At 49.5% G+C, this 19,399-nt stretch overlaps 1 protein-coding gene across 1 annotated transcript in view; it reads left to right on the plus strand.

Annotated features, from left to right (window-relative positions):
* Positions 1 to 19,399, plus strand: part of LOC139226974 (hepatocyte nuclear factor 1-beta-like) — a 118,035-nt gene that overhangs the window by 82,874 nt on the left and 15,762 nt on the right. The window contains exon 8 of the mRNA XM_070858065.1: positions 4,382 to 4,500. Within this exon, the coding sequence (XP_070714166.1) occupies positions 4,382 to 4,500 (119 nt within the window). The remainder of the gene's footprint in view (positions 1 to 4,381; positions 4,501 to 19,399) is intronic.

Below are 19,399 nucleotides of genomic sequence, written 5' to 3' on the forward strand. Positions count from 1 at the left end.
TGCCCAGAACTGCTCACAGTGCTCCAGGTGTGGTCTAACCAGGGTTTTGTATAGCTGCAGCATAACTTCTACCCCCTTGTGTTCTAGTCCTCTAGATATAAAGGCCAGCATTCTGTTAGCCTTTTTTGCTTACTTTCTGTACATAAGCCACTGCTAGTATTCAGCGAGAGAAAACTAGGCTGATTGTTATCATCTCTATCCTGAGGCCAATTATACCCCCCCCCTCCCGTACCTCCCCACCCCTCAGAGATAGCTCAGCGCAGGCTGTGGATGTTTTGGGGGGCTGTGGGATTGTACCTCACGCTAATCAATACATTTAAAAGAAATCCACTCTCATATTGGCATCTGGCTTTATAGGCAGTCCCTCGGAATCGAGGAAGACTTGCTTCCGTTCTTAGCATGAGTTCTTAGGTGACTGAACAGTCCAATACAAGAACCACAGTCCCTATCACAGGTGGGACAGATAGTCGTTGAGGGTAAGGGAGGGTGGGACAGGTTTGCCGCACGCTCTTTTCGCTGCCTGCGCTTGATTTCTGCATGCTCTCGGCAATGAGACTCGAGGTGCTCAGCGCCCTCCCGGATACACTTCCTCCACTTAGGGCGGTCCTTGGTGACTGGTGTCAGTGGGGATGTTGCACTTTATCAGGGAGGCTTTGAGGGGGTCCTTGTAACGTTTCCGCTGCCCACTTTTGGCTCGTTTGCTGTGAAGGAGTTCCGAGTAGAGCGCTTGCTTTGGGAGTCTCGTGTCTGGCATGCGGACTATGTGGCCTGCCCAGCGGAGCTGATCAAGATTTTACAGCCCATATGAATCTATCTTTTCTTTTCAACATTCGCTGTTGAAAATAGAATTTTCTTTAATATGTGCAGTGACTATACAGCTTCTCGAGACCACCTGGGAGCTGGCTATTATGTGTGAAATGGCTGCTGAGTGGGAAGAGATGTGGGAGGTGACTGCAATAGATTTTTAAAAACTCAGATCCCGAGCCATATACCGTGTTAGCGTCTAAATCATATCAGGAGCAAAACTGACAGGGTCCCGTCCCAGATACCTGGACCAGCTTGAGAGTCTGGAATGAGATGGTGGGGCAGGGCTGGCGCCTCTCTATACCTTCTGGACATTTCTTGAGGTGCCTTTCTCACTGGACAATGCTAAAGGAGGACGCCACCTTCCTGTTTGAAAACTGTTACCGTGCTTCTTTGCCAGCGAGGCGCAACGCACCTCGTGACGTCATTATAGGCAAACAATGTTCTGCACCGCTGCTGAACAATTCAAGGTTTGCCAAACAATTCCTCATGAATGCAGGTGCAGGATCAGGAAGACCTGCCCTTTGGCTGAGATCGTGGCAAAACTACTGATATCAGGAAACACTTAACAGTATTAAGGGTGGAGTTCCATGCAACTCTCAATAGGCAAGCAGGGTTTAGGGTTAGGCCCATCACTGAATTCAAATTTTTATTACTGAGAAACATAGAAACATAGAAAATAGATGCAGGAGTAGGCTATTCGGCCCTTCGAGCCTGCACCACCATTCAATAAGATCATGGCTGATCATTCCCTCAGTACTCCTTTCCTGCTTTCTCTCCATACCCTTTGATACCTGTAGCCATAAGGGCCATATCTAACTCCCTCTTAAATATATCCAATGAACTGGCATCAACAACTCTCTGCGGCAGGGAATTACACAGGTTCACAACTCTCTGAGTGAAGAAGTTTCTCCTCATCTCAGTCCTAAATGGCCTACCCCTTATCCTAAGACTGTGTCCCCTTACATCCATAAAGAAAGACTTGGATTTATATAGCGCCTTTCATGACCACCGGATGTCTCAAAGCGCTTTACAGCCAATGAAGTACTTTTAGAGTGTAGTCACTGTTGTTATATGGGAAATGTATTTTCCTCTTCTGATTAATTATTGAGGTGCACGACAGGTGTAATTCAACGGTCTTTGAAAAAGTCTCCCCCCCCCGCTCACCCCCACCCCCCCCACCTCACCCACACCCCTACCCTCGCCTCACTCCCACTGCCAAGCCCTCACTCCAACCCCCACCCTCCCCATCACCCCACCCCACCCCCCTCACCCCCACCCCACCCCCACCCCAACCCTCCCCTCACTCCCACTGCCACCCCCTCACTCCAACCCCCACCCCCTCTCACCCCACCCTCCCCCTCACCCCACCCCATCCCCACCCCCACCCTCTCCCTCCCCCTCACCTCACCCCCACCCCCACCCTCCCCCTCACTCCAACCCTCACCCTCCCCATCACCCACCCCCACCCCCCCTCACTTCAACCCACCCCCCACCCCTACCCTCCCCTCACTCCCACTCCACCCCCACCCTCCCCCTCACCCTCACCTCACCCCACCCCCACCCTCCCCCTCACCCCCACCCTGCCTTTCACACAATGAGAAACTAAATGTAACGCTACAAAAGGGAAAGAGCATCAACTTGTTAAAATTGGCTCCTGCTGTTTAAGAACAAGTCGCCAAACATTAACTATAGTCTAATAGAAACATAGAAATTTACAGCACAGAAGGAGGCCATTTCGGCCCATCGTGTCCGCGCCGGCCGACAAAGAGCCGCACGGCCCTCGGTCAGCAGCCCTGAAGGTTACATATAAACCAATGAACAATGGCGGAAAGGTAAAGAACACCCGGCCCAACCAGTCCGCCTCACACAACTGCGACACCCCTTGCACTGAAACATTCTACACTCCACCCCACCCGGAGTCATGACGGAGAGCAGTTGATCCGCTTGAACTTAACGTGTTTTCAGTAACAAGTGCTCTGGACGGCGTGCTGCAGACAAAGCTCACTGTAAGGGGGACATTTTCCTCCATCCATTCATTTTAGTGAAGCGGCAGACAGCTGGCGCACGGCCTCACACTCCGCTTTGTGCCGGGTGCCAACATTCGGGCTCCATGCCCAATATCACGAGGAGCAGGCAGCTGATGTGCATTGGGCACCAGCCATTAGATTATCAGCCCCGTATGTGTAATGTGTCGCATTTGGACGCAATTGCTTTTCACTTTTCGGAGGCGTTTTTACAATTTCTTTTTGTTTTTTTAAAGGGCTGCTGTGGCCACACGGGGGGCGGGGTGGATTTCAGCTCTTTAAACACTCCGACCCAGTACCTCTACCCTGTTGGCTGCACAGAGGGGAGAGGAATCATTGAACGGTTACAGCACAGAAGGAGGCCATTTGGCCTGTCGAGCCTGTGCCTGCTCTCTGCAAGAGCACTTCACCTAGTCCCACTCCCCCATCCTAGTCCACACTAGTAGCTCTAAATGGGCTCATGGCAAATCAATGGACCATTTATACTGGGCTCGGTCTTTTAATGGTGTAAAATAGGCTGCCGATTTGCTATGAGCCCATCTGGTGCTACTGGTGAAGACCAGATTCACCTCCTGCTCAACAGCAGGACCTGTATCTGCTGCAATACATAACGTGGGTCTTTTTGTTCATTTCCATAAACTTTATTAATTTGCCTCCCCAGATGTGATTAGCAGCACCATAACCTTACTGAATCGTTGTTACTGGTCCTATACCTGTCCACATATCATGGAATCAGAGAAATTTACAGCACGAAAAGAGTCCACTTCGGCCCTTCGTGTCCACACCAGCCGACCAAGAGCTATCCAGCCTAGTCCCACTTTCCAGCTCTATATTCCCTAGAGTTTAGAAGAATGAGAGGTGATCTCATTGAAACTCATAAATTTCTGACAGTGCTTGACAGGCTAGATGCTGAGAGGATGTTTCCCCTGGCTGGGGAGTCTGGAACTGGGGGAGGGGGGGAGGGGCGGGGGTCACAGTCTCAGAATAAGGGGGCAGCCTTTAGGACTGAGATGAGGAAAAATTTCTTCACTGAAAGGTTTGTGAATCTTGGGAATTTTCTACCCCAGAGGGCTGTGGAGGCTCAGTCGCTGAGTATATTCAAGACGGAGATCGATAGATTTTTGGATGCTAAGGGACTCGAGGGATATGGGGATAATGTGGGAAAATGGAGTTGAGCCAGAAAATCAGCCATGATCTTATTGAAGGGAAGAGCAGGCTCAAGGGGCTGAATGGCCTACTCCTGCTCCTATTTCTTGTGTTTGCAGTCCTGATAACAGTGGCCAGTGCTAAAATTTCCCAATCAATAATGCCTCTTTAAATTGATGTAAAAATATTTTACTTTATAAATTGTTTCAAATTAAACATTTAAATGCATGAATTAATATGGAAGTACAGTATCCCATTCCGTTCATTGTGATAGGTTTTTTCTTAAATGTGTTATAAGACGGAAAATACATAGAATATGAAAGCGTTAGTAGAGATTTGAAGATTCCGGGTTCATGAAAGAGTGGCTTGTCTAACACGGCTGTTTTGTTTTGGTTTCCTCCTAGTGTACACACACAAACCAGATCCTCCCCAGTATTCCCATACTGCACGCTTCCCATCAGCCATGGTCGTCACGGATACGGGCAGCATCAGTGCACTAGCGAGCATGTCCTCCAGCAAGCAGGTAACTACAGGAACTATTCCCAGTGATAGTATTGGCTACGGACCTGTGGCATTCAGAAACCCTCCTGTAAGGAGAACGTTAATGTGCTGCAGATGCACACAGGCTGAGTTTGAGGCAAAGTTCAAGATCTGAATGGTGCATATGACATATCTGTCTCTTCTCTTCTTCGGCAGTCCCTCGGAGTGGAGGATGACTTGCTTCCACACTAAAAATGAGTTCTCAGGTGACTGATGAGTCTGATGCGGGACCTACAGTCTCTGTCACAGGTGGGGCACACGGTGGTTGAAGGGACGGGTGGGTGTGGTGCTTTGGTTGTCGTGTGCTCCTTCCGCTGTTCGCGCTTGACTTCCGCATGTTCCCGGCGAAGAGACTCGAGGTGTTCAGCGCCTTCCATAGAAACATAGAAACATAGGAAATAGGTGCAGGAGTAGGCCATTCGGCCTTCGAGCCTGCACCACCATTCAATAAGATCATGGCTGATCATTCACCTCAGTACCCCTTTACCACTTTCTCTCCATACCCCTTGATCCCTTTAGCCGTAAGGGCCATATCTAACTCCCTCTTGAATATATCCAATGAACTGGCATCAACAACTCTCTGCGGCAGGGAATTCCACAGGTTAACAACTCTCTGAGTGAAGAAGCTTCTCCTCATCTCAGTCCTAAATGGCCTGCCCCTTATCCTAAGACAGTGTCCCCTGGTTCTGGACTTCCCGAACATCGAGAACATTCTTCCCGCATCTAACCTGTCTCATCCCGTCAGAATCTTATACGTTTCTATGAGATCCCCTCTCATACTTCTAAAATCCAGTGTATAAAGGCTCAGTTGATCCAGTCTCTCCTCATATGTCAGTCCAGCCATCCCGGGAATCAGTCTGGTGAACCTTCGCTGCTCTCCCTCAATAGCAAGAACGTCCTTCTTCAGATTAGGAGACCAAAACTGAACACAATATTCCAGGTGAGGCCTCACCAAGGCCCTGTACAACTGCAGTAAAACCTCCCTGCTCCTATACTCAAATCCCCTAGCTGTGAAGGCCAACATGCCATTTGCCTTCTTCACCGCCTGCTGTACCTGCATGCCAACTTTCAATGACTGATGTACCATGACACCCAGGTCTCGTTGCACCTCCCCTTTTCCTAATCTGCCACCATTTAGATAATATTCTGCCTTCGTGTTTTTGCCACCAAAGTGGATAACCTCACATTTATCCACATTATACTGCATCTCCCATGCATTTACCCACTCACCTAACCTGTCCAAATCACCCTGCAGCCTCTTAGCATCCTCCTCACAGCTCACACCGCCACCCAGTTTAGTATCATCTGCAAACTTGGAGATATTACATTCAATTCCTGCATCCAAATCATTAATGTATATTGTAACGAGCTGGGGTCCCAGCACTGAGCCCTGCGGCACTCCACTAGTCACTGCCTCCCATTCCGAAAAGGACCCATTTATCCTGACTCTCTGCTTCCTGTCTGTCAACCAATTCTCTATCCACGCCAGTACATGACCCCCAATACCATGTGCTTTGATTTTGCACAACAATCTCTTATGTGGGACCTTGTCAAAGGACTTTTGAAAGTCCAAATACACCACATCCACTGGTTCTCCCTTGTCCACTCTACTAGTTACATCTTCAAAAAATTCCAGAAGATCCGTCAAGCATGATTTCCCTTTCATAAATCCATGCTGACTTGGACCGATCCTGTCACTGCTTTCCAAATGCGCTGCTATTTCATCCTTAATAATTCATTCCAACATTTTCCCCACCAATGATGTCAGGCTAACCGGTCTATAATTTCCTGTTTTTTCTCTCCATCCTTTTTTGAAAAGTGGTGTTACATTAGCTACCCTCCAGTCCAGAGGAACTGATGCAGAGTTGATAGACTGTTGGAAAATGATCACCAATGCATCCACTATTTCTCGGGTCACCTCCTTAAGTACTCTGGGATGTAGACAATCAGGCCCCGGGTATTTGTCGGACTTCAATCCCATCAATTTCCCCATCACAATTTCCCGCCTAAAAAGGATATCCTTCAGTTCCTCCTCACTAGACCCACTGTCCCCGAGTACATCCGGAAGGTCATTTGTGTCTTCCTTCGTGAAGACAGAACCAAAGTATTTGTTCAATTGGGTCTTCCATTTCTTTGTTCCCCATTATTAATTCACCTGAGTCCGACTGCAAGGGACCTACATTTGTCTTCACTAATCTTTTTCTCTTCACATACTATAGAAGCTTTTGCAGTCAGTTTTTATGTTCCCGGCAAGCTTCCTCTCATATTCTATTTTCCACCCCTAATGAAACCCTTTGTCCTCCTCTGCTGAATTCTAAATTTCTCCCAGTCCTCAGGTTTGCTGCTTTTTCTGGCCAATTTATATGCCTCTTCCTTGGATCTAACACTATCCTTAATTTCCCTTGTTAGCCACGGTTGAGCCACCTTCCCTGTTTTATTTTTAATCCAGACAGGGATGTACAACTGTTGAAGTTCATCCATGTGATCTATAAATGTTTGCCATTGCCTATCCACCGTCAACCCTTTAAGTATCATTTGCCAGTCTATTCTAGCCAATTCACGCCTCATGCCGTCGAAGTTAGCGTTCCTTAAGTTTAGGACCCTAGTTTCTGAATTAACTGTGTCACTCTCCATTTTAATAAAGAATTCTACCATATTATGGTCATTAAGGAAGAAATAGCGGGACATCTGGATAGGAATAGTGCAATCAAGAAGACGCAGCATGGATTCATGAAAGGGAAATCATGTTTAACTAACTTACTGGAATTCTTTGAGGATATAACGAGCATGGTGGATAGAGGTGTACCGATGGATGTGGTGTATTTAGATTTCCAAAAGGCATTCGATAAGGTGCCACACAAAAGGTTACTGCAGAAGATAAAGGTACGTGGAGTCAGAGGAAATGTATTAGCATGGATAGAGAATTGGCTGGCGAACAGAAAGCAGAGAGTCGGGATAAATGGGTCCTTTTCCGGTTAGAAATCAGTGGTTAGTGGTGTGCCACAGGGATCAGTGCTGGGACCACAAAAATTTACAATATACATAGATGACCTAGAGGAGGGGACAGAGTGTAGTGCAACAAAATTTGCAGATGACACAAAGATTAGTGGGAAAGCGGGTTGTGCAGAGGACTCACAGAGGCTACAAGGAGATTTGGATAGGTTGAGCGAATGGGCTAAGGTTTGGCAGATGGAATACAATGTTGGAAAGTGTGAGGTCATCCACCTTGGGAAAAAAACAGTAAAAGGGAATATTATTTGAATGGGGAGAAATTACAACATGCTGTGGTGCAGAGGAATCCCAAAAGGTTAGTTTGCAGGTGCAGCAGGTAATCAGGAAGGCGAATGGAATGTTGGCCTTCATTGCGAAAGGGATGGAGTACAAAAGCAGGGAGGTGTTGCTGCAACTGTATAAGGTATTGGTAAGGCCGCACCTGGAGTACTGCGTGCAGTTTTGGTCACCTTACTTAAGGAAGGATATACTAGCTTTGGAAGGGGTACAGAGACGATTCACTAGGCTGATTCGAGAAATGAGGGGGTTACCTTATGATGATAGATTGAGTAGACTGGGTCTTTACTCCTTGGAGTTCAGAAGGATGAGGGGTGATCTTATAGAAACATTTAAAATCATGAAAGGGATAGACAAGATAGAGGCAGAGAGGTTGTTTCCATTGGTGGGGGAGACTAGAACTAGGGGGCACAGCCTCAAAATATGGGGGAGCCAATTTAAAACCGAGTTGAGAAAGAATTTCTTCTCCCAGAGGGTTGTGAATCTGTGGAATTGTCTGCCCAAGGAAGCAGTTGAGGCTAGCTCATTGAATGTATTCAAATCACAGATAGATAGATTTTTAAGCAATAAGGGAATTAAGGGTTACGGGGAGAGGGCGGGTAAGTGGAGCTGAGTCCACGACCAGATCAGCCATGATCTTATTGAATGGCGGAGCAGGCTCGAGGGGCTAGATGGCCGACTCCTGTTCCTAATTTCTATGTTCCTATGTTCCTCTTCCCCAAGGGGCCTCGCACAACAAGATTGCTAATTAGTCCCTTCTCATTTTACATCACCCAGTCTAGGTTGACCAGCTCTCAAGTTGGTTCCTCGACATATTGGTCAAGAAAACCATCCCTTATACACTCCAAGAAATCCTCCTCTACCGCATTGCTACCAGTTTGGTTAGCCCAATCTATATGTAAATTAAAGTCGCCCATGATAACTACTGTACCTTTATTGCACACATCCCTTATTTCTTGTTTGATGCTGTCCCCAACCTCACTACTACTGTTTAGTGGTCTGTACACAACTCCCACTAGCGTTTTCTGCCCTTTCGTATTCCGTAGCTCCACCCATACCGATTCCACATCATCCAAACCAATGTCCTTCCTTACTATTGCATTAATTTCCTCTTTAACTAGCAACGCCACCCCGCCTCCTTTTCCTCTCTGTCTATTCTTCCTAAATGTTGAATACCCCTGGATGTTGAGTTCCCAGCCTTGGTCACCCTGGAGCCATGTCTCTGTGATGCCAATTACATCATATCCATTAACTGCTGTCTGCGCAGTTAATTCGTCCACCTTATTCCGAATAATCCTCGCATTGAGGCACAGAGCCTTCAGGCTTGTCTTTTTAACACACCTTGCCCCTTTAGAATTTTGCAGTAATGTGGCCCTTTTTTTTTGTCTTGGGATTCCCTGCCCTCCACTTTTACTATTCTCCTTTCTATCTTTTACCTCTGTCTCCCTTTTATTTCCCTCTGCCTCCCTGCATACATTCCCGTCCCCCTGCCATATTAGTTTAACTCCTCCCCAATAGCACTAGCAAACACTCCCCCTAGGACATTGGTTCCGGTCCTGCCCAGGTGCAGACTGTCCGGTTTGTACTGGTCCAACCTCCCCAGAACCGGTTCCAATGCCCCAGGAATTTGAATCCCTCCCTTCTGCACCACTCCTCAAGCCACGTATTCATCTGAGCTATCCTGCGATTCCTTCTCTGACTAGCGCGTGGCACTGGTAGCAATCCTGAGATTACTACTTTTGAGGTCCTACTTTTTAATTTAACTCCTAACTCCCTAAATTCGTCTCGTAGGACCTCATCCCGTTTTTTACCTATATCGTTGGTACCTATGTGTACCATGACAGCTGGCTGTTCACCTTCCCTTTTCAGAATGTCCTGCACCCACTCCGAGACATCCTTGACCCTTGCACCAGGGAGGCAACATACCATCCTGGAGTCTCGGTTGCGGCCGCAAAAACACCTATCTATTCCCCTTACAATTGAATCCCCTATCACTATAGCTCTCCCACTCTTTTTCCTGCCCTCCTGTGCAGCAGAGCCACCCATGGTGCCATGAACTTGGCTGCTGCTGCCCTCCCCTGATGAGTCATCCCCCTCAACAGCACCCAAAGCGGTGTATCTGTTTTGCAGGGGGATGACCGCAGGGGACCCCTGCACTACCTTCCTTGCACTGCTCTTCCTTTGGTCACCCATTTACTATCTGGCTGTGTACCCTTTACCTGCGGTGAGACCAACTCGCTAAACATGCTAGTCACGTCATTCTCAGCATCGTACATGCTCCAGAGTGAGTCCACCCGCAGCTCCAGTGCCTCAATGTGGTCTGTCAGGAGCTGGAGGTGGATACACTTCCCGCACACGTAGCCGTCAGGGACACCGAAAGCATCCCTGAGTTTCCACATAGTATAGGAGGAGCATAACACATGTCCGAGTTCTCCTGCCATGACTTAACCCTTAGATAAACTTAATTTGGCAACAACAATGCTAAATGTTACTGATAAAGAAAAGAGAACGAAAAACTACTTACCAATCACCAGCCAATCACTTACCCCCTTGGCTGTGATGTCACCTTTCGTTTTCTTTCTACTTCTTTTTTGCCTTCTCTCCCTTCAGCTGCACCGGTAGGCCTTTATAGGCCCCGGACATTGCCCCGGACTCACGCCTCAGCGACCACGAACTCCCGCAGCCTCTCGCGGCCTTTATAGGCCCCGGACGTTGCCCCGGACTCACGCCTCAGCGACCACGAACTCCCGCAGCCTCTCGCGGCCTTTATAGGCCCCGGACGTTGCCCCGGACTCACGCCTCAGCGACCACGAACTCCCGCTGCCTCTCGCGGCCTTTATAGGCCTCCGATGTCCCCGGACTCACACCTCAGCGACCACGAACTCCCGCTGCCTCTCGTGGCCTTTATAGGCCTCCGACGTCCCCGGACTCACGCCTCAGCAACCACGAATTCCCGTTGCCTCTTGCGGCCTTTATAGGCCTCCGACGTCCCCGGACTCACGCCTCAGCGACCACGAACTCCCGCTGCCTCTCGCGGCCTTTATAGGCCTTGGACATTGCCTCGGACTCACGCCTCACCGACCACGAACTCCCGCTGCCTCTCGCGGCCTTTATAGGCCTCGGACGTTGCCCCGGACTCACGCCTCAGCGACCACGAACTCCCGCTGCCTCTTGCGGCCTTTATAGGCCTCGGACGTTGCCCCGGACTCACGCCTCAGCGACCACGAACTCCCGCTGCCTCTCGTGGCCTTTATAGGCCTTGGACATTGCCCCGGACTCACGCCTCACCGACCACGAACTCCCGCTGCCTCTCGCGGCCTTTATAGGCCTCGGACGTTGCCCCGGACTCACGCCTCAGCGACCACGAACTCCCGCTGCCTCTCGTGGCCTTTATAGGTCTTGGACATTGCCCCGGACTTACACCTCAGCGACCACGAACTCCCGCTGCCTCTCGTGGCCTTTATAGCCCTCCAACATCCCTGGACTCACATCTCACCGATGTTTCTCCTCCACTTTGAGTGGTCTTGGGCCAGGGATTCCCAGGTGTCGGTGGGGATTTTGCACTTTTTCAAAGAGGCTTTGAGAGTGTCCTTGTTTCCTCTGCCCACCTGGGGCTTGCTTGCTGTGTCGGAGCTTCAAGTAGAGTGCTTGTTTTGGGAGTCTCGTATCAGGTATGTGGATGATGTGGCCTGCCCAACAGAGCTGGTCGCGTGTGGTCAATGCTTCGATGCTGGGGATATAACATATATATTTATTAGCACTGGACAATTTTTTGAATCAATTTATTCCTTAAAATCAGGAACCAAAAGATGGAGTGAGTTGGATGGGCTTTTCTCACTACCTCGATTTTAAAATTCTCATCCTTGATTTCAAATCCCTCCATGGCCTCATCCCTCCCTATCTCTGTAACCTCCTCCAACCACACAACTCTCCATGATCTCTGCGCTTCTCCAATTCTGGCCTCTGGAGCATCCCTGATTTATATCTTTTCAACCATCGGTGACCGTGCCTTCAACTGCCTCGGCCCTAAGCTCTGGAATTCCTTTCCTAAACCTCTCCACCTCCCTACTTTTCCCTCCTCCTTGAAGACTCTCCTTTTGGGCCACCTGTTCTATTACCTCGTTATGTGGCTCGGTGTCAAACTTTGTTTGCTAATGCTCCTGGGATGGCTTACTATGTTAAAGGTGCTATATAAATGCAAGTTGTTAATTGTGATAACTGTAATGTATTTGCTTCATGGGTTCTTTGCTTAAGAATTCATAGCAACATATTGCTATTAAGAACTAGTTGGTTTATTAGCAAAGGTTTATCAATCACACGATACATTACCAGTTCATCCACCAGGCTCATCGTGGATCCCCGAACCCAACTGGCTGGGGTTTTATTGAGTCTTGTGAACATCATGTGACTGGCTAAGCCACTCCCCATTTAACAGCTCTGCAACTATTTTGGCAGAAACTTAAAATCAAGTACCCCTTTTTATAAGGGCGCTAGAACCCACAAATTTCCAAATTAACTGGGAACTTTAAACGGTCAAATTAAATTAAAATTCTGCTCCCAGGTGTGAAGAAGCACTCCAGTCCCTCCGGCGCCCACCTCTCGCGGAAGGCCGCGAGCGTACCGGTGGACACCGCATGCTCCATCTCCAGGGATACCCTGGTGCGAACGTAACCGTGGAAGAGAGGCAGGCAGTCGGGCTGAACGACCCCCTCGACCGCCCGCTGCTGGACCAGTTGATGGCCACCTTGACCAGGCCCAGGAGCAGTCCTACAAGGAGGCTTTTCGACCTGCCCGCTCCCCTGCGCACAGGGTGCCCAAAGATCAGGAGCGCGGGACTTAAGTGCAACCAGAATTTGAGGAGCAGCCCCTTCAAATAATGGAACAGGGGCTGCAACCTGACACACTCCACATAAACATGGAACACGGACTCCCCCAGACCGCAGAAATTACAGGCGGCCTGGGAGTCCGTGAACCGACTTAAAAAACGATTGCACGGGACTGCCCCATGCAACACCCTCCAGGCCAAGACCCGAGTAATTAAAGGGAGAATTCCCGTGTAGAGAGCACACCATTGGGGACCCCTGCCTCCTCCGGACGGCAAGATGGTGCGCCATGGCATGTCCGGACGGCAGATGAGGATGGCAAAGTGGAGAGTGTGCAAGAGCAGCCTGTACAGGAATCCCCTTCAACAGCTCTACAACTATTTTGTTGTAAACAGAAAATCAAGTGCCCCCTGATTAAAGGGGGCGGGGGGGGGGGCGGACACCAAACACTTTCCATCAACTGCCCCCACGTTTTTTTTTAGGGCACTAAAAACACAAATTTTACAAGTGCCCCGGCTAAAAAGGGGTGGCCACTAAAACCGGCACAATAAACAAATTAAACTTTAGACATTGAAATCAAAGTAAAATGTGGTTGCCGGGGGTGATGATGTACTCCAGTCCCTCCGGTGCCCACCTCTCACGGAAGGCCGCGAGCGTACCGGTGGACACCGCGTGCTCCATCACCAGGGACACTCTGGCTCGGATGTAACCGCGGAAGAGAGGCAGGCAGTCAGGCTGAATGACCCCCTCGACCGCCCGCTGCCTGGACCGGCTGATGGCCCCCTTGGCCGTGCCCAGAAGCAGTCCTACAAGGAGGCCTTCCGACATGCCCGCTCCCCACTGCACAGGGTGCTCAAAGATCAGGAGTGTGGGACTGAAATGCAACCAAAATTTGAGGAGCAGCCCCTTCAAAGAATGGAACAGGGGCTGCAACCTCACACATTCCATAAAAACATGGAACACGGACTCTTCCAGACAACAGAAATTGCAGGCAGCCTGGGAGCCTGTGAACCGACTTTAAAAATTTATTGCACGGGACTGCTCCGTGCAACACCCTCCAGCCAAGTCCCCAATAAATAGAGGGAGGACTCTTGCGTAGAGGGCACGCCATTGTGGACCCCCGCCTTCTCTGGACCGCAAGATGGTGCGCCATGGCGTGTCCGGATGGCAAACAAGGATGGCAAAGTGGAGAGTTTGCAAGAGCAGCCCATACAGGAATCCCCTTCAACAGCTCTACCAGCCTGGGAGCATACTCAGAGGTGCATACATTACAGTAACAGCGAGAAAAGGCCATCAGTTCATCCAACACGCTCCATCAATTAGTTCCTAATTTTAATGAATACTATGGTTTTTAAAGAATTGGCCATGGTAGCAGTATTGTACACAGCATGGTGCTTTTTATTGGGCGAGTATAGCAGGCGTTTAGTAAGAAACCGACCTGTTCATAGTAACACAGTCTTCTTGTTAAGATGAGCTCCGCTGTTTGTGGGTGTTGCAATGGTGCAAGATATTAGACCAGAATGGCAGGCTGTGGACTTTGTATCTTCCGATCTTAGCTCTGCAGACTTTGGTGATTCAGAAGCATCCATCTAGTGTGCTCTACCTGTGGTGTAAGGGGCAGAGACCCTCTGAAGAGCGGAAGACAAACAGCTATAACTTATTGCCCTTTTTTAAAAATCAATTTTTGTCTCTCCCATCCCCTGCTTCCTCTCCTGAATGTCCAGGGGGAATGTGCCTATATGGCCCTTCTCCATCTGTGAGCCTCGTCGAACCCTGTCCTCATCAAAGGTTCCCACACAGCACTGTGCGGTAAGGCCCATTGGGATTTTACCCTCCCAGACCCAGGGGCACTGAGGCTAATTGTAGCACCCAATATTGTTCCATCCAATGGAATACTCTCCACTTGCCTGGATGAGTGCAGCTCCAACCACACTCAAGAAACTTGATACCATCTAGGGCAAAGCAGCCCACTTGATTGGCACCCCATCCACCACCTTTAACATTCACTCCCTCCCTCCCACCACCGGCGCACTGTGGCTGCAGTGTGTACCATCTACAAGATGCACAGTAGCAACTCACCAAGGCTTCTTCGTCAGCACCTCCCAAACCCGCGACCTCTACCACCTGGAAGGACAGCAGGCGCATGGGAACACCACCACCTCCGCGTTCCCCTCCAAGTCACGCACCATCTTGATTTGGAAATATATCGTCGTTCCTTCATCGTCACTGGGTCAAAATCCTGGAACTCCCTCCCTAACAGCACTGTGGGAGCACCTTCACCACACGGACTGCAGCGGTTCAAGAAGGTGGCTCACCACCATCTGCTCGAGGGCAATTAACGATGGGCAATAAATGCCGGCCTTGCCAGCGACGCCCACATCCTGTGATTGAATAAATAAAAATCCGGAGAAATATAAAGGGTACAGGGAAATAGAATTAGGTGAGATGGGTTGGATTTCTGAGTCCTGATATAATTCAGTTCTGAATGGTTAAGACCTGGTGATATTCTGGCACGGATCATAATCACATGCAATTTTCCTGGGTTAGCTTATTTGCTCAGCTCCTGTTGCAGGGAGGTAACTCAATGGGAGAACATTACAATGTAGTCACACTCTAAAGGAATGCAGCCAGGTAAAAGGAGTAGCACGGAGGACTGAAATCTTTAGAAAGATTCAAAAGACATTCCAAGCCAAATGGAAAAAAAGACAGACTTGCATTTATATCAAGCATGACTTTCATGACTTCAGGATGTCCAAAAGTGCTTCACAGCTAATTAAGTACTTTTTTGAAGTGTAGCCACTCTTGTAATGTGGGAAACGCGACATCCAATTTGTGCACAGCAAGCTCCCACAAATAGAAATGTGATAATGACCAGATAAGTCTGTTTCAGTGATGTTGGTTGAGGGCTAAATATTGGCCAGGACACGGGGGATAACTCTCCAGCTTTTCTTTGAAATAGTGCCATGGGATCTTTTACATCCACCTGAGAGAGCAGACGGGGCCTCGGTTTAACATCTCATTCGAAAGACGGCACCTCCGACAGTGCAGCACTCCCTCAGTGCGGCACTGGAGTGTTGGCCTAGATTTTGTGCTCAAGCCCCTGGAGTGGGATTGAACCCACAACCTTTTAACTCAGAGGCGAGAGGGCTACCCACTGAGCCACAGTTGACACAGGTGAAGATGACTTTGGCAAGGCTGGAGGAGTGGAGGGTAAGTTTTAGAGACAAAGAGAAAACCCAATGTGGAGGCATCATATGCAGTCAGGGGGCAAGTCATGAAGCAGCCTAACTCCCAACCCTTCCTGGCTGGCAAAGTGGGCATTATAGAGCCTGAGGTGGGTGTGAGTAAGGTTGCCATCTTTGGCACTCCAGGATACCTCCCGCTTAGGGCAGCAGTATAGTATGCCTGCAATAGGCCTTAAGCATAAAAGGTAAGGGTTGCAGTAACCCAGCTCGCCCTTCACGCTGCCCTCGCCTCTGCCCCCACTCCCCCCACCCTCTCTCACCACCCTGACCATCGCTCTGCTCCAATTAGCCACTCAGCCAGGAAGTTTTATTTGCCTCTTCACGGAGGTACAGGAAGCTGGCCAGGTCTGGACCCCACCACTGAACATGTACCCTAGTGGAGGCCAGTACGCATCCGCTCACTCCATGTACCAGTTGCCACGGCTACAACAGATCCTCTTCCTCATCCAGAACGGAGAATTCCCGGCGTAGGGAGTCATGCTTCCTCCTGTTGGAGGAATTTCCAGGCGTCTCTGTTGAAGACAGTTTGGGAACAAATGTGCAATAAAGATTGCCCACCCTTGGGACCACTCACCCCCGGGACCACTCACCCCTGGGACCGCCCCCCCCCCCCCCCCCCAGAACTTCTCACCCCCAGAACTGCTCACCCCCGGGACCACCCATCCTGGGAACCGCCCACCCCCCGGGACCGCCCACCCCCCGGGACCACTCACCCCCGGGACCACTCACCCCCGGGACCACTCACCTCCGGGACCACTCACCTCCATGACCACTCACCCCTGGGACCGCCCCCCCCCCCCAGAACTGCTCACCCCCAGAACTGCTCACCCCCGGGACCACCCATCCTGGGAACCGCCCACCCCCCGGGACCACTCACCCCCGGGACCACTCACCCCCGGGACCACTCACCCCTGGGACCACTCACCCCCGGGACCACTCACCCCTGGGACCACTCACCCCCGGGACCAATCACCCCTGGGACCGCCCCCCCTCTAGAACTGCTCACCCCCAGAACTGCTCACCCCCGGGACCACCCATCCTGGGAACCGCCCACCCCCCGGGACCGCCCAGCCCCTGGGATTACTCACCCCTGGGGCCCATGGGAAATTAGGGATAGTGTTAAACCCAGGGAAGAGGCATATAAATTGGCCAGAAAAAGCAGCAAACCTGAGGACTGGGAGAAATTTACAATCCAGCAGAGGAGGACAAAGGGTTTAATTAGGAGGGGGAAAATAGAATATGAGAGGAAGCTTGCTGGGAACATAAAAACTGACTGCAAAAGCTTCTATAGATATGCGAAGAGAAAAAGATTAGTGAAGACAAACATAGGTCCCTTGCAGTCAGAATCAGGTGAATTTATAATGGGGAAGAAAAAAATGGCAGACCAATTGAACAAATACTTTGGTTCTGTCTTCACAAAGGAAGACCCATATAACCTTCAGAAAATATTAGGGAACCGAGGGTCTAGCGAGAAGGAGGAACTGAAGGAAATCCTTATTAGTCAGGAAAATGAGTTAGGGAAATTGATGGGATTGAAGGCCAATAAATCCCCAGGGCCTGATGATCTGCATCCCAGAGTACTTAAGGAAGTGGCCCTAGAAATAGTGGATGCATTGGTGATCATTTTCCAACAGTCTATCGACTCTGGATCAGTTCCTATGGACTGGAGGGTAGCTAATGCAACACCACTTTTTAAAAAAGGAGGGAGAGAGAAAACAGGGAATTATAGACTGGTTAGTGTGATATCAGTAGTGGGGAAAATGTTGAAATCAATTATTAAAGATGAAATAACAGTGCATTTGGAAAGCAGTGACAGGTTCGGTCCAATTCAGCATGGATTTATGAAAGGGAAATCATGCTTGACAAATCTTCTAGAATTTTTTGAGGATGTAACTAGTAGAGTGGACAAGGGAGAACCAGTGGATGTGGTTTATTTGGACTTTCAAAAGACTTTTGACAAGGTCCCACACAAGAGAATAGTATGGAAAATTAAAGCACATGGTATTGGGGGTAATGTATTGACGTGGATAGAGAACTCGTTGGTAGACAGGAAGCAGAGAGTCGGGATAAACGGGTCCTTTTCAGAATGGCAGGCAGTGACTATTGGAGTGCCGCAGGGCTCAGTGCTGGGTCTCCAGCTCTTTACAATATACATTAATGAATTGAGTGTAATAGCTCCAAGTTTGCAGATGACACTAAACTGGGTGGTGGTGTGAGCTGTGAGGAGCACGCTAAGAGGCTGCAGGGTGACTTGTACAGGTTAGTTGAGTGGGCAAATGCATGGCAGATGCAGTATAATATGGATAAATGTGAGGTTATCCACTTTGAGGGCAAACACAGGAAGGCAGAATATTATCTAATGGCGGCAGATTAGGAAAAGGGGAGGTGCAACAAGACCTGGGTGTCATGGTACATCAGTCATTGAAAGTTGGCATGCAGGTACAGCAGGTGGTGAAGAAGGCAAATGGCATGTTGGCCTTCACAGCTAGGGGATTTGAGTATAGGAGCAGGGAGCTCTTAATGCAGTTGTACAGGGCCTTGATGAGGCTTCACCTGGAATATTGTGTTCAGTTTTGGTCTCCTAATCTGAGGAAGGACGTTCTTGCTATTGAGGGAGTGCAGCGAAGGTTCACCAGACTGATTCCCGGGATGGCAGGACTGACATATGAGGAGAGACTAGATCAACTGGGCCTGTATTCACTGGAGTTCAGAAGAATGAGAGGGGATCTCATAGAACCACATAAAATTCTGACGGGACTGGCCAGGTTAGATGCAGGAAGAATGTTCCCGATGTTGGGGAAGTCCAGAACCAGGGGTCACAGTCTAAGGATAAGGGGAAAGCCATTAGGACCGAGATGAGGAGAAACTTCTTCACTCAGAGTTGTTAACCTGTGGAATTCCCTACCGCAGAGAGTTGTTGATGCCAGTTCATTGGATATATTCAAGAGGGAGTTAGATATGGCCCGTAAGGCTGAAGGGATCAAGGGGTATGGAGAGAAAGCAGGAAAGGGGTACTGAGGTGAATGATCAGCCATGATCTTATTGAATGGCGGTGCAGGCTCGAAGGGCCGAATGGCTTACTCCTGCACCTATTTTCTATCTATATTTCTCACCCCTGATACAACCCCCTGCCTGGGACCCCTCACCCTCCTGGGACCTCCCACCCCCCGGGCCGCTCACCCCTGGGACCGCCCACTCTCCCCCCCGTCCCGCCCCCCCCCCCCAGGACCGCTCACCCCAGAGATCGCTCGCCTCTGAAGCCCAATCACAAGGCCTCTGTATGGCTCTGAGCTGACTCATTTTCCACACACAATAATCAAATGAAAGACATCACACCATATCCTGTAATTAAAATCTTTACTTATTGACTTAGCAGGGCAAGGTAATACTTGAAAAAATATCCTGAAACAATTAAAAGGTGTTTTAATTACTATTATTTAAATTCAATGGAAGACCCTCCATTCACTCCCTGTGTAACAAAATCGTAAACCCATTCACTACAAACCTATAAACAGCTTTAGAGTTC

The sequence above is a fragment of the Pristiophorus japonicus genome, chromosome 16, assembly GCF_044704955.1.
Source record: "Pristiophorus japonicus isolate sPriJap1 chromosome 16, sPriJap1.hap1, whole genome shotgun sequence".
Taxonomy (NCBI): Eukaryota; Metazoa; Chordata; class Chondrichthyes; family Pristiophoridae; genus Pristiophorus; species Pristiophorus japonicus.